This window comes from Harmonia axyridis, chromosome 6 (assembly GCF_914767665.1).
Source record: "Harmonia axyridis chromosome 6, icHarAxyr1.1, whole genome shotgun sequence".
Lineage (NCBI taxonomy): Eukaryota > Metazoa > Arthropoda > Insecta > Coleoptera > Coccinellidae > Harmonia > Harmonia axyridis.
The window spans coordinates 20,298,566-20,312,984 of NC_059506.1; the positions used below are offsets into that span (position 1 = coordinate 20,298,566).

A 14,419-nucleotide genomic window follows, 5' to 3' on the forward strand; every position below is an offset into this window, starting at 1 on the left:
ATGGTAATTTGAATTCACTAGAATTGGTAAATAATATGGTATTTATTCTACGGGCCTCTTCTTCTTCTAACGCAGTTAATTCTAAGAATTGTAGATTCTGAAAAAAATTACAATATAATAGTGGAAATCATTTTGGAAATTATAATATTTCTGTATATAGTATATCCAAAGTCACTTGAATTAGTCTATACAAACGCTTTTGCTGTTACATCCAAAATTAAACTATCTTATTCTACGGTGTTATAATTTGATTATTCTTTATTCTCGACCTGTAATATGCTATCAAGGAACGATATCAACGATGACGTTTGAGATGAAAATGCACGAAAATGTTTGAGATGAATTCGAAAATGTTCTGTCTGAAGATAAGACAAACTAGGGTAGAACAGGTGCATGACCTTGAGATCCTTGAATGACATCCAATTTTCTATGTCAAATTAGCAGCTACGTTGCCGAATTGAATTTTATTTCTTCGTTATTGTAAGGCAACATTTATATCCCTCAGTGGAAGCAGAAGGCTAAATGATAATGATGTACAGGGTGATTCACCGCGATGGCCTATTGTTTATGGAAAACTAATAATAATTTTACAAAATTACAAAAATTGAGTTGAAAAAAATATTTTTTTTGATACGGGTGACATTTTTGAGAAACCAATAACCAGGGTAGGATCCGTCTCTAAATTTTTGCTGCCCCCCCCCTGAAATATTGCATGGACAAAAAAATAAAAGATGAATTTGTTAACTATTCTTAAAAGCTGGCGTCACCACTGTAATGCACCTTCCAAACGTCTGCAAAAATTCTGCATCCATCATAGAATAACGAGCCACATCATCGCGAAAGTCTTATCTAAAACTCCAGCAGCAACTTAGATTAAAAAATTTGAATTTAAATTAGAGGAAACGGTAGAGTCCCGGAACGAGGACAATAAAAATTAACGGAGTGCATCCCAATTAACATAACGGATGATCTTCCAGAAACTTCAAATTAAAAAGAATACACACCAAATCAATTAATGGGGTGGCGCGACGGCGCGACCTAACAGGAGCGCGCTACCCGAAACAAGTTGTAAAAGATAATTAAACTCCATCCGTCAGGCGAGTCTAAGCGTACGCGCTGTAAACTGAAATAAACGATTTCATCCCCTATAAAAAAAGGCCATAAAGTGAAGGACTGCAATAAAAATGAAACTTATGCTAAATTTTTTTCCAATTATAATGATCTGTTCACAGGTATCGGAAGTTTGAAAGATGAGTAACACATAGAAGTTGATCCAAATATAACTCCAATAATTCAACCACCGCGAAAAATTCCATTCAATCTTCACGAAAAACTGAAACAAAAACTTCAAGACTTAGAAGACGAAAATATTATAGAGAAATTATCGGAGCCAACCGATTGGGTCAGCTCAATGGTAATCGTTCGTAAGCCCAATAATGATATAAGAATCTGCATTGACTACAAGGACTTGAATAAAGCCATAAAACGAGAACATTTCCATGTGCCATCATTAGAAGAATTAACGTACGAGTTATCAGGAGCTAAGTATTTCAGCACTCTAGATTGTAGTAACGGTTTTTGGCATGTTAAATTGGATGATCAAAGTAAGAAACTTACAACTTTCAATACTCCCTTCGGAAGATACTGTTTCAAAAGATTGCCATATGGTTTGCGTAATTCATCGGAAATATTTTTCAAACGTATAAGTGATTTATTTTCTTTGGCTAAAGGTATCAAAATTTATGTAGATGATATTTTAATATTTGCAAGAAGCATTGAGGAACATGACAAAATTTTAAAAATTGCATTGGCTATTTGTATAAAAAATAATATTAAACTGAACAAAAACAAATGTAAATTTGGCATTACCGAAATCAAATACATGGGTCATATATTAACTTCTAGTGGAATAAAACCAGATGAAGAAAAAATTAAAGCTATTGAATTTTATAAAACTCCTCCGAATAAAAAAGACGTAGAAATCATTTTAGGAATGATTACATATTTACAAAGATTTATTCCAAATGCATCTAGTATAACAGAACCGCTAAAAAATTTATTAAAATCAAATATTGAATTTCAATGGAATCATGAACAACAAAATTCATTCGAATCGTTAAAAAATATTATTTCAAAAGAACCTATATTAGGATATTTTCAACCGAATGAAGACATAATAATATCATGTGATGATGTAATATCTTCAAAAGGTCTTGGTACTTGTATCAAACAGAAAAATAAAATAATTGGCTATGCATCAAGGTCCTTGACAGAATCTTAAAAATCTTATGCGCAAATAGAAAAAGAAATGCTTCCAGTAGTATTCAGTTGTGAAAAATTTCATCAATATTTATTTGCAAATGGAGATATCACTATTGAAACTGATCATCGACTATTAATATCAATTTTCTCAAAACCTCTTGTTAAAACACCTCCTCGATTGCAAAGAATGCTTTTAAAACTTCAACCTTACCAATTTAAATTAGTATATAAACCGGGGAAGGAATTGAAAATTGCTGATGCTTTATCAAGAACCTATATTGATGAAGAATATGAATTTGCAAAAGATATTGATTTGCATATTTGCTCAATAATAAAGAATTTACCTGTATCAGATTTAAAAATAGAAAAGATCAAACAAATAATCGAAACTGACAGTCATTTGCAAAATTTAGTAATATTAATAAAAAATGGTTTTCCTAATAACAAAAAGAATTTAGAAAGTGACATGAAAGTTTATTGGTCCTATAGAGATGAATTAACTTTTATGGAAGGTTTAATATGCAAAGGTGACAAAATTTTAATACCTGAAGAATTAAGACAAGATACATTAAAACAATTACATATAGGACATATGGGTAAAAAAAAAATTTAAAACAGAGCTAGAGAACTAGTAATTTGGCCAAGTTTATCATTACAAATAGATAAATTGAGTGATTCTTGTGAAACTTGTAACCTATATAGAAAACAAAATGTAAAAGAACCTCTAATTAATCATGATATTCCTAATGAGCCGTGGATTAAAGTTGGAATCGATTTATTCTACTTCAATAAAAGAAATTATCTATTAGTGTTGGATTATTATTCTAAATTCATAGAAATATCTAATTTGAATATGAATACGACTACAAATAATATCAGGATTGTCGGAAGAGGACAGATTCAAATATCTAATTTTCAGGATTATCATGAATAAAACTGCAAAAATCAACGTCAGTAAAAAAGCATGTAAAGATATCACGTCAAAAAACCACTTATGCAAAATATTCAAAATAATCGCAATATACTTATATAAACACATTATTTTTTACTATGAATTTCTGTCACAAAAAGTTTCAAAACATGAAATAGCTAGAAGGACGGAAAAGTATTTTGGACAATTTTCATTTTCTAATAATTCCTTGAACGAATTCTTCAATTATTTTTGATTGATTTCAATTTTTATAGTTATCAGAAAAATATTAATGAAATGAAAAGAAAAAATATAATATGCCAACTCACCTCACTGCTAACTTCCGCTTCTATATCCAAAAAAGACATATTTAATATCTATAGAATTTTAAATTCAAAACACAAAAACACCTTTCACTCGAAAGCTCAAAATATTATGATGGCTTTGAAAACTTCTCTGAGTTTATATACTCTTTCTGACTTCACTTAATGACTTTACTTAATGACTCAACGAATTCATGCGCATGGAACTTCTTGTTTTGATATTTCATATTCTTCTTCTTTTTTATACTTATGTTTATATTTTAGTTATTATTATTTCAATGATATGATAAAAAAGTTATAATAATAGAATATTTATTTATCATTTCCATTTGAAAAAAGACACAGTAGAAAAACGAAAAAAATATAGAATTTTCACAGAAGTATGAAGCTGTACGTAGGTTGTTTCATATAAATGTACCATGGATCATAAAGAACAAAATTGTGTTGAAAAATTTGTTTTCAGCATTAGATCTCATATCAAAATCACCTACAGATGATAGTAAAAACATACTATTTCAAAAATTAAACAATAGAATTATTGAATGAGGATTGTCGTATGAGGACAGATTCAAATATCTAAATTTCAGAATTATAATGAATAAAACTGCAAGAATCAATGTCAGTTAAAAAGCATGTAAAGAACTATGTACATATATCACGTCAAAAAACAGCTTATGGAAAATATTCAAAACAATCGCAATATACTTATATGTACACATTATTTTTTACTATGAATTTCGGTCCCAAAAAGTTTCAAAACATGACATAGCTAAATGGGCGGAATAGTATTTTGGATCATCTTCATTTTTTAATAATTCCTTGAACGAATTCTTCAATAATTTTCCATTGATTTCAGTTTTTGAAATTGCACAATATACTTTTTCGGCAACCGTCCGGGAAGTTCTCACTTCCCGGACACTTTTTCTCTGAGAAAGTATTATTTCCCGGACTAGGCCGGAAAAGAATCATAGAATCGATAGACCGAAATAACGGCTGACAGTTCATATGAAATTAGTTGTCAAAAATTTGCATGTTTTTTGATCGCAATCGCAATAAAATATGGAGAGCAGCGGCGATAGTGTTATTTTACATGGTTGCCGAAAAAATATTGTACGCAACACGCCCGAAAATGGTTTTTTTGGACACACAGACTTCCAGGACTCGCTTACGCTCTTCCTGGAATTTTGTCTATTCGTCCAAAAAAACCTTATTTTCCGGACTTGTTACGTAAATTACTATTTTCTACAACTATAAAAATTTCAATAATTCGAGTAATATCGATATTTTTACTCTTACATATTTCGATAAATTTCGATAGTGTCAGAAAATATCGAAAGCTGTTTGTCCCTTTCCCTAAATCAAACTAGTAATGAATTGCGCAGGTGCACATTTCGTATCCAATCCCGTTAGTCGTGTACTTGTTTGAGTACATAAAGGTACAGGTACGCTAACTAGTTTAGTATCAGTTTGACAGTGTTGAAAGTGTGGGGATTACAGATTCCTGCGTTACCATCATGGTGGCGCGGCCAACCAGGTTAACGCTTCCCCCAACAGAGGGCGCAACAATCTATTTAAGCCTCGAAGTACACATCTTAAACGGAGTTAAGCCAAAGATTCCCAGTTAAATATGAACCTACTTCATGTAGCACAAGTCGTCACGCTGTCCCAAAACTGGTGACCCCGACGTGATCAACGTCAACTTAATGAGTGACAGGGACGATTTGGTCGACTAACACCAGACGCCAGGACGCCAGACGCCAAGATGCCGAATCCATCCGCCGCAGCACCCACTCCCGGAATACTCGCACGCCTCCAAATCCCGGCGTTCACCCCAGAGGACCCAGAAGTATGATTCCAGCAGGTCGAGTGGACACTTGAAGATTTCGGGCTAACGGACAGCTTAGCGAAATTTCGGCAGGTGATCAAATCCCTAGACGGCAGGTACGCGAAGGAGGTTCGCGACCTGATAATCAACCCGCCAGCACAAAAGCCGTACGAGACACTGGAGGAGCAGCTTCTCCAACGCCTGGGGAAATCACAGGCCCAAAAGACGCGACAACTGCTGGAGAGAGTCGAAATTGGAGACCGGAAGCCTTCACATTTCCTGCGGTATCTCCAACAGCTCGCTGGGGACAACGCCGCTGACGAGATCGTCCGCGCCCTGTGGATGGAGCGGATCAACCCCTTCGCTCGCGCCAGCATCGCCGCGCAGGCTGCCCAACCCAACGTGACCCTGGACGACCTGGCCAAGACCGCAGATTGCGTAATGGAAGCGCTAGGTACCGTCACGCCACAACAGGTGTCTGCGGTGTCACCTCGGGTGTCACAAAGCGAATCACAGCTTTGTGAAGTGTTGAAGAGGTTGTCGGTGCGCCTCGACGAACAAAGTCGCGAGTTAAACGATCTTCGTGCGGAAGTGCGCGGTCACTCGCGGAACCACGATGGTCCTACATCGCGTACTACAGGGAAACGGCAAAGGCAGTCGCTGAACGCGGCAGGCGAAAGCTGCCCCAACACACGCCGCTTGTTTTTGAGGGACCGAAACAGTGGAGAAAACTTTTTGATCCACACCGGCGCAGACTTGTGCGTGTTTCCGCGACGTCTAGTGAAAGGCCGACGGGTAAAAACCGGTTATGAGCTAACCGCGGCTAACGGTAGTGCGATCGATACGTATGGCTCAATTCCACTGACACTTAACCTCGGTCTCCGCCGTGATTTCGCGTGGAATTTCGTCATCGCGGACGTGTCCAAGGCCATCATCGGGGTGGATTTTCTGACTCATTACGATCTCCTCGTGGATCTGCGCAACGGACTCTTACTTGACCGATCCACGAGTCTCAGTGCGCGACTATCGCCGGAATTCGAACATCCGCAGGCGATACGCGCTATCACGCGTTGCTCCAGCAGTTCCCGGAGCTGACGCGCCCCGATGGCGCTTGCAAAGCAGCGGATGTGAAACACCGTACAGTGCATCACATCCACACCACACCAGGACAATCCGTCTTCCAGAAGCCACGTCGCCTAGCCGCGGACCGTTACCTCGCCGCTAGGAAGGAGTTCGAGTCCATGCTCCAATTGGGGATTTGTCGCCCATCGAAGAGCAGTTGGGCTTCGCCACTCCACATGGTGCCAAAGAAGGGAGACGAATGGCGCCCTTGTGGAGACTACCGGGGACTAAACGCGCGCACTTTACCAGACCGGTATCCAGTGCGCCACATCCAGGACTTCGCCCAAATGCTCCGTGGAAAGTCAATTTTTTCCACCATTGACCTGGTACGAGCGTACCATCATATCCCGGTGGCCCCTGAAGACGTGGAGAAGACGGCGATCACCACTCCGTTCGGATTATTCGAATTCCCGGGAATGAGCTTTGGACTACGAAACGCCGCTCAAACATTCCAGCGGTTCATCGACGAGGTTCTCCGGGGACTCGACTTCGTGTATGCCTATATTGACGACCTACTGGTGGCCTCCTCGTCCGAGGAAGAGCATCATGAACACCTACGCATTCTATTCGAACGTCTCCAGCGGTACGGAATTGTCGTCAATTCAGCGAAATGTTACTTTGGCGCTAAGGAAGTAAAGTTCTTGGGGTACCTAGTATCTGGTAATGGAACAAAACCACTCCCCGAGAAAGTCGCTGCCATCCGCGAATATCCCAGGCCAACAACAGCAAAAGATCTCCGACAATTCCTTGGCATGTTGAACTTCTACAGGCGTTTCATGCCCGGAACTGCTAAGACCCAGGCACCACTCAATGACCTGCTCCAAGGAAACATCAAATAGAAGACACCAGTGAATTGGAACAATTACGCTGATGCCGCATTCGCCGCATGCAAGGAAGAACTTGCAAAAGCGACACTTCTGGCACACCCCGAACTTGGCGCCGAGGTCTCCTTGGTTTGTGATGCATCGGACCACACCATTGGAGCTGCACTGCATCAACGGGTTGGCAACGAGTGGGAACCACTCGGTTTTTTTTCGAAGAAGCTGGCTGGCGCTGAGTGCAAGTACAGCGCCTACGATCGGGAACTCCTGGCCATCTACAAGTCGGTCAAGTACTTCCGACACATGGTTGAAGGACGCCACTTCTTCATTTTAACTGACCATAAGCCGCTGACCTTCGCCTTCAGTCAAAAGTCCGATCAATGCTCTACACGCCGATACCGCCACCTGGACTTCATCGGGCAGTTCACCACAGATATCCGGCATATATCCGGAAAAGAAAACGTCGTCGCAGATGCCCTTTCCAGGGTGGACGAAATCGCAGCACCACTCGACTTCGAGGCCCTCGCAGCATCCCAGCAATGTGACCCAGAGCTCCAGGAGTTCCGCCAGAAGCAAGACTCTGGCTTACTTCTACGCCAAGTCACGATACCAGGATCCAACGCTGCCGTCTTCTGCGATATATCCACCACTAAGGCACGACCCTTCCTGACGGCTCCATTCCGGAAACCAGCTTTTGACGCCATCCACGGCCTGTCCCATCCAGGCGCCAAGGCCACCACAAAGCTGATGAGCCAACGATACGTCTGGCCCTCCATTTCCAGAGATTGCCGAGCGTGGTCCCGAGTCTGCATCCAATGCCAGCGGTCAAAGGTGTCACGACATGTTTCGTCTCCGATCGGTAACTTCACACCGCCGTCGAGCCGTTTCGAACATGTGCACATCGACCTGATCGTGATGCCATTTTCCAAAGGATATCGGTATTGCCTCACCTGCGTCGATCGATTTTCTCGATGGCCAGAAGCGATACCGCTCCAAGACCAGACAGCAGAAACCGTCGCCCGAGCATTTTACACTAACTGGGTTGCCAGGTTTGGCGTCCCGCTCCGGGTAACTACAGACCAAGGACGGCAATTCGAGTCCTACCTATTTCGCTGCTTGAACAAGCTACTAGGGACGGACCACCTCAGAACCACGGCGTACCACCCGGCCGCCAACGGAATGGTCGAGCGACTCCACCGTCAGCTCAAAGCTTCCATTAAATGCTTGGACTCTGACACATGGGTCCACACACTACCCACTGCACTACTGGGGATCCGCGCCGCTTGGAAAGAAGATCTCCAATCCACCGCTGCTGAGATGATATACGGAGAACCACTCCGTCTTCCTGGCGAGTTCCTGGGTTCGACGTCGACGATGAACCTGGATAACTCCGACGATTTCGTTCGCGACCTGCGCCAGCACTTTCAGGCGCTCCGACCAGTCAGTGGCACCAGGCACGGTGAGCGGAAGATCTTCGTCTTTAAAGATCTCGCCACCGCATCCCACGTCTTCGTAAGGCACGACGCCGTTCGACGTCCGCTCCAGCACCCATACGATGGACCGTTCGAGGTGGTTTCTCGAGCCGAAAAGCACTACACCCTCCGAATTCACGGTACCAACGTCCGGGTCTCGATCGACAGGCTGAAACCAGCCTACATCGCGGTCAGCGAAAATTCACCGGAGGACGCTGTAAATTCGAACGAGGACGATGAAGACGAAGGAATTCTTCTCTTTTTACCAGGCGAGAACTCACCCCCGGCCCAACAACCCATCCCACCTGCTCCAGCAGAACCAGAGGCAGCAACGCAAGCGCCAGCAGTACGACGACCTTACACGACCAGATCAGGTCGGCAAGTTCGTTTCCCCGAGCGTTTCCAGGCGGGGATGTAATATATCGTTAATCACTAGCAAGGGGGTACTGTGGGGATTACAGATTTCTGCGTTACCATCATGGTGGCGCGGCCAACCAGGTTAACGCTTCCCCCAACAGAGGGCGCAACAATCTATTTAAGCCTCGAAGTACACATCTTAAACGGAGTTAAGCCAAAGATTCCCAGTTAAATATGAACCTACTTCATGTAGCACAAGTCGACACGCTGTCCCAAAAAAAGCAGAGCAGTAAATTTTGAAGCCGAAAAGATGTCTTTAGACCATCTATATGAATTCAACTTCGAAAAGTTGTACAACGATTGTACAGAAAGGTAATGCTTTTACATCATTTTTTTCTTTAAGTATTTTTGAAACGATATAATCAAATTTTATCTTTAGTTTCTGAATGTTTCGTTCTTATAAAGAAATTTTTGTTCAATAATTGTTTTGAAATGAACAAAAACCATATTGTACCTACAAACAGTGAATTAATATGTACTTTTTTTTTCCTAGGGGTATAACATTCGAAGAGGATTGCAGCGTATGTTTGAGCAGATTAACAGGAGAATTGTACCTTACGGACTGCAGACATTCATTCCACAAGGAGTGTATCGACAGGTGGTGCTCCAGTTCCAAATGTTGTCCCATGTGCAGGACAAATTTAGTTTTCGAAGAAACCTGCAGTATCTTCGATACAAATTGGAAACCTGTCAATATCCATCGGTTCGATAAGATGGACAGTGATGAAGAAGATGATGAGAGTGGAGAAGATGATGAGAGTGAAACTGAAGAAGAAAAAGAAGAGAATGAAGGAGAAAACGAATGCCAAACCGAGTGCCAAACCAACGAGGAAAATTAATTTTACATCTCTGTTCGACACAACCTGTAACATTTTTGAGAGAAATAAATCATAAATTGTGTTATATTCAAAACATTTGTTTTTTTTTTTCATCTTATTTTTCCTAACTTTAACTAAGTGTCATTTCAATCAGAAATAGCTCTCGTTTGTCTTATGAGTGTGATTTATTATAAATAAAACAATTTTAAAAAATACTCTCATTAGGTGTACAACTTTGCTTCCGCCGTTTTGCAATAGATAGCTATAGAGGTAAGTGGTAAGTGATAGTCGAAAGATAGCCTACAAGAGGCACTTACTACAGACGAGTTGTAACAAAATCGACTAATAATCCGAGTAATCAAACAGTTTTCCATAAATAATAAACAGCTAAGGATATTGGATTGGCAATGATAGACATATTTTTTTTATATGTAATGGAAATTTCTGATATGCTCATTCCTAATGATCCAAGAATAAGAGCCAATTTGGTTGTAAGAGATAAAACGATATTCGGTATTTTATTGATCTACAAAAGTATGTTAGAGTCAGATTTTCGGCCTAAATATTAGGTGTACAACTTTGCTTCCGTCGTTTTGCAATAGATGGCTGTAGCTGTAAGGGGTAGTCGAAATAAATAGATCAAAGATGTCATACAATAAGCTTAAGTATTTGTGAACATAGCGCTATTGAAATATTAGTCGATTTTTGTCTCCATCATAAAGTTATTCTCGTTTAAACATTTTTGGATCGCGTCAAAAGATGACCAGTTTTTCCAACGCGGGATTCGTACGCTTTTCGAAAGATGGAAGAAAGTAGTCGCCAGAGATGGACAATACTTTGGATCATAAATGTATATCCAGTTTTTTACAATAAAGCCTCGAATTTCGGGAAAAAAACGGCGAAAGCAAAGTTGTACGCGTATGTATATTGAAGGAATTCCTTTGTTCTAACGTAATAACCAAGAGACAACCAATCAGAGAACACAAGATCGGTAAATTTCGATCCAGAAGCAGAAACCGCACAAGCGACCACGAGCAGATTTACTGGATATGATTTATGATACAGTACCTTGCACCGCCACCTCCGTGAGATTCGAAATGGAATAATAATTCATGGTTAGAATAGACTCAACGCCGATTTCTATCTGGAAATATTTACACCAAAAGATGTCCGTAACCTATATTTTAATATTATTATAAATATTCTTTCGATCTTTCAAATGTAATTATGAATTTATTCAAATGATAGACCTAATCGACCTGTATATTGAAATGAGGACATAAATCGTCCGATTCTAATGATATTTTTCGGAGAATATGGAAATGACATGCGAAAAATTTGAAATTGAGTCATTGAGTGTGTGGAATTTTCTACAGAAAATTTTTATTATAAACACATCATTTAATATGGAAAAACGATCAGATATGGAATCGTTTGCTTCTGTTTTTTCACGTGATCTTCATTTTGTCAAAATGAATGTTTCCGAATATTTTGATGGCTTCTTTGATTTGGCTAATTTTTAATTGATATCTATTATTAGTTGGTATTAAATAGAGTTAAATTTCATCCCTTTGAAACTGTATGCGTGAAAAGTATACTGTCAGACCCTGTACAAAACATGAAATGCGAAACATTTTGAAAACTTTATGTTTTGGGCACAACAAAAATTGAAGACTACCCACTAGTCTATCCGACAGGTAGAAAGAAATCAGCGCATGCCATTTAAAAAAATTGACTTATTGACATTTTCAAAGAGTCATTTTTAAAAAATTGCAGTTTCTTTCAGACCACCAGTAGAGTGATACGTAAATTTTCAGAAGACTTGAAAACTTTTCGGGAATCAATAAAAATATCGTACAATTACCTTGAACGGTTTTCAAGATTTAGTTTAGTTCAAAGCTTTTTATCCAAGAAATTCGTCAAAAAAAGTGGCCTACGTTAAAAAGTATCACAGATAAATTGTGACAAGTATTCGAAATCAGAACTTCATGGAGATTCTGAGTATGATATAAAAATTGGTCATTCTCATACACTGGTTATTTGTTTTACTAGGCAGCAAAGTAGTACACTGACTGTCGCAGCTGATAGTTCAGGAATTTTTCTTCGATTGATATTGTCTTTACAAATTATTAGAATTTCCACATAACTATGTATTGCTCATACTGTGGGAAATATTATTTCTCATGGCACTTTGCCCACACCTCGCTACGCTACTTTTCATAGCAGTTGTAGGAAATAGTATATTGTGCAACAAGTGGGGAAAGTTCAACATTTCTCGCGAGTGTGGAAGTTTGTGGCAAGAGCCTGAAAGGCGAGTGCCGCAAACACACGAGCGAGAAAAGGACTTTCTCCACATGTTGCACAATATACTTTTTCGGCAACCGTCCGGGAAGTTCTCACTTCCCGGACACTTTTTCTCTGAGAAAGTATTATTTCCCGGACTAGGCCGGAAAAGAATCATAGAATCGATAGACCGAAATAACGGCTTACAGTTCATATGAAATTAGTTGTCAAAAATTTGCATGTTTTTTGATCGCAATCGCAATAAAATATGGAAAGCAGCGGCGATAGTGTTATTTTACATGGTTGCCGAAAAAATATTGTACGCAACACGCCCGAAAATGGTTTTTTTGGACACACAGACTTCCAGGACTTGCTTACGCTCTTCCTGGAATTTTGTCTATTCGTCCAAAAAAACCTTATTTTCCGGACTTGTTACGTAAATTACTATTTCCTACAACTATAAAAATTTCAATAATTCGAGTAATATCGATATTTTCACTCTTACATATTTCGATAAATTTCGATAGTGTCAGAAAATATCGAAAGCTGTTTGTCCCTTTCCCTAAATCAAACTAGTAATGAATTGCGCAGGTGCACATTTCGTATCCAATCCCGTTAGTCGTGTACTTGTTTGAGTACATAAAGATACAGGTACGCTAACTAGTTTAGTATCAGTTTGACAGTGTTGAAAGCAGAGCAGTAAATTTTGAAGCCGAAAAGATGTCTTTAGACCATCTATATGAATTCAACTTCGAAAAGTTGTACAACGATTGTACAGAAAGGTAATGCTTTTACATCATTTTTTTCTTTAAGTATTTTTGAAACGATATAATCAAATTTTATCTTTAGTTTCTGAATGTTTCGTTCTTATAAAGAAATTTTTGTTCAATAATTGTTTTGAAATGAACAATAACCATATTGTACCTACAAACAGTGAATTAATATGTACTTTTTTTTTCCTAGGGGTATAACATTCGAAGAGGATTGCAGCGTATGTTTGAGCAGATTAACAGGAGAATTGTACCTTACGGACTGCAGACATTCATTCCACAAGGAGTGTATCGACAGGTGGTGCTCCAGTTCCGAATGTTGTCCCATGTGCAGGACAAATTTAGTTTTCGAAGAAACCTGCAGTATCTTCGATACAAATTGGAAACCTGTCAATATCCATCGGTTCGATAAGATGGACAGTGATGAAGAAGATGATGAGAGTGGAGAAGATGATGAGAGTGGAGAAGATGATGAGAGTGAAACCAGGTTAACGCTTCCCCCAACAGAGGGCGCAACAATCTATTTAAGCCTCGAAGTACACATCTTAAACGGAGTTAAGCCAAAGATTCCCAGTTAAATATGAACCTACTTCATGTAGCACAAGTCGACACGCTGTCCCAAAAAAAGCAGAGCAGTAAATTTTGAAGCCGAAAAGATGTCTTTAGACCATCTATATGAATTCAACTTCGAAAAGTTGTACAACGATTGTACAGAAAGGTAATGCTTTTACATCATTTTTTTCTTTAAGTATTTTTGAAACGATATAATCAAATTTTATCTTTAGTTTCTGAATGTTTCGTTCTTATAAAGAAATTTTTGTTCAATAATTGTTTTGAAATGAACAAAAACCATATTGTACCTACAAACAGTGAATTAATATGTACTTTTTTTTTCCTAGGGGTATAACATTCGAAGAGGATTGCAGCGTATGTTTGAGCAGATTAACAGGAGAATTGTACCTTACGGACTGCAGACATTCATTCCACAAGGAGTGTATCGACAGGTGGTGCTCCAGTTCCAAATGTTGTCCCATGTGCAGGACAAATTTAGTTTTCGAAGAAACCTGCAGTATCTTCGATACAAATTGGAAACCTGTCAATATCCATCGGTTCGATAAGATGGACAGTGATGAAGAAGATGATGAGAGTGGAGAAGATGATGAGAGTGAAACTGAAGAAGAAAAAGAAGAGAATGAAGGAGAAAACGAATGCCAAACCGAGTGCCAAACCAACGAGGAAAATTAATTTTACATCTCTGTTCGACACAACCTGTAACATTTTTGAGAGAAATAAATCATAAATTGTGTTATATTCAAAACATTTGTTTTTTTTTTTCATCTTATTTTTCCTAACTTTAACTAAGTGTCATTTCAATCAGAAATAGCTCTCGTTTGTC

The 14,419-nt window shown here is 39.2% G+C and overlaps 1 protein-coding gene across 1 annotated transcript; it reads left to right on the forward strand.

Annotated features, from left to right (window-relative positions):
- Positions 1–9,865: 9,865 nt before the first annotated feature.
- LOC123683110 (brassinosteroid-responsive RING protein 1-like) lies at positions 9,866–13,515 on the forward strand. Its single transcript, XM_045622010.1, has 3 exons — positions 9,866–9,966; positions 13,217–13,386; positions 13,445–13,515. Exons 1-3 carry the CDS (start codon positions 9,866–9,868, stop codon positions 13,513–13,515), a joined length of 342 nt encoding a protein of 113 aa, XP_045477966.1.
- Positions 13,516–14,419: the final 904 nt, after the last annotated feature.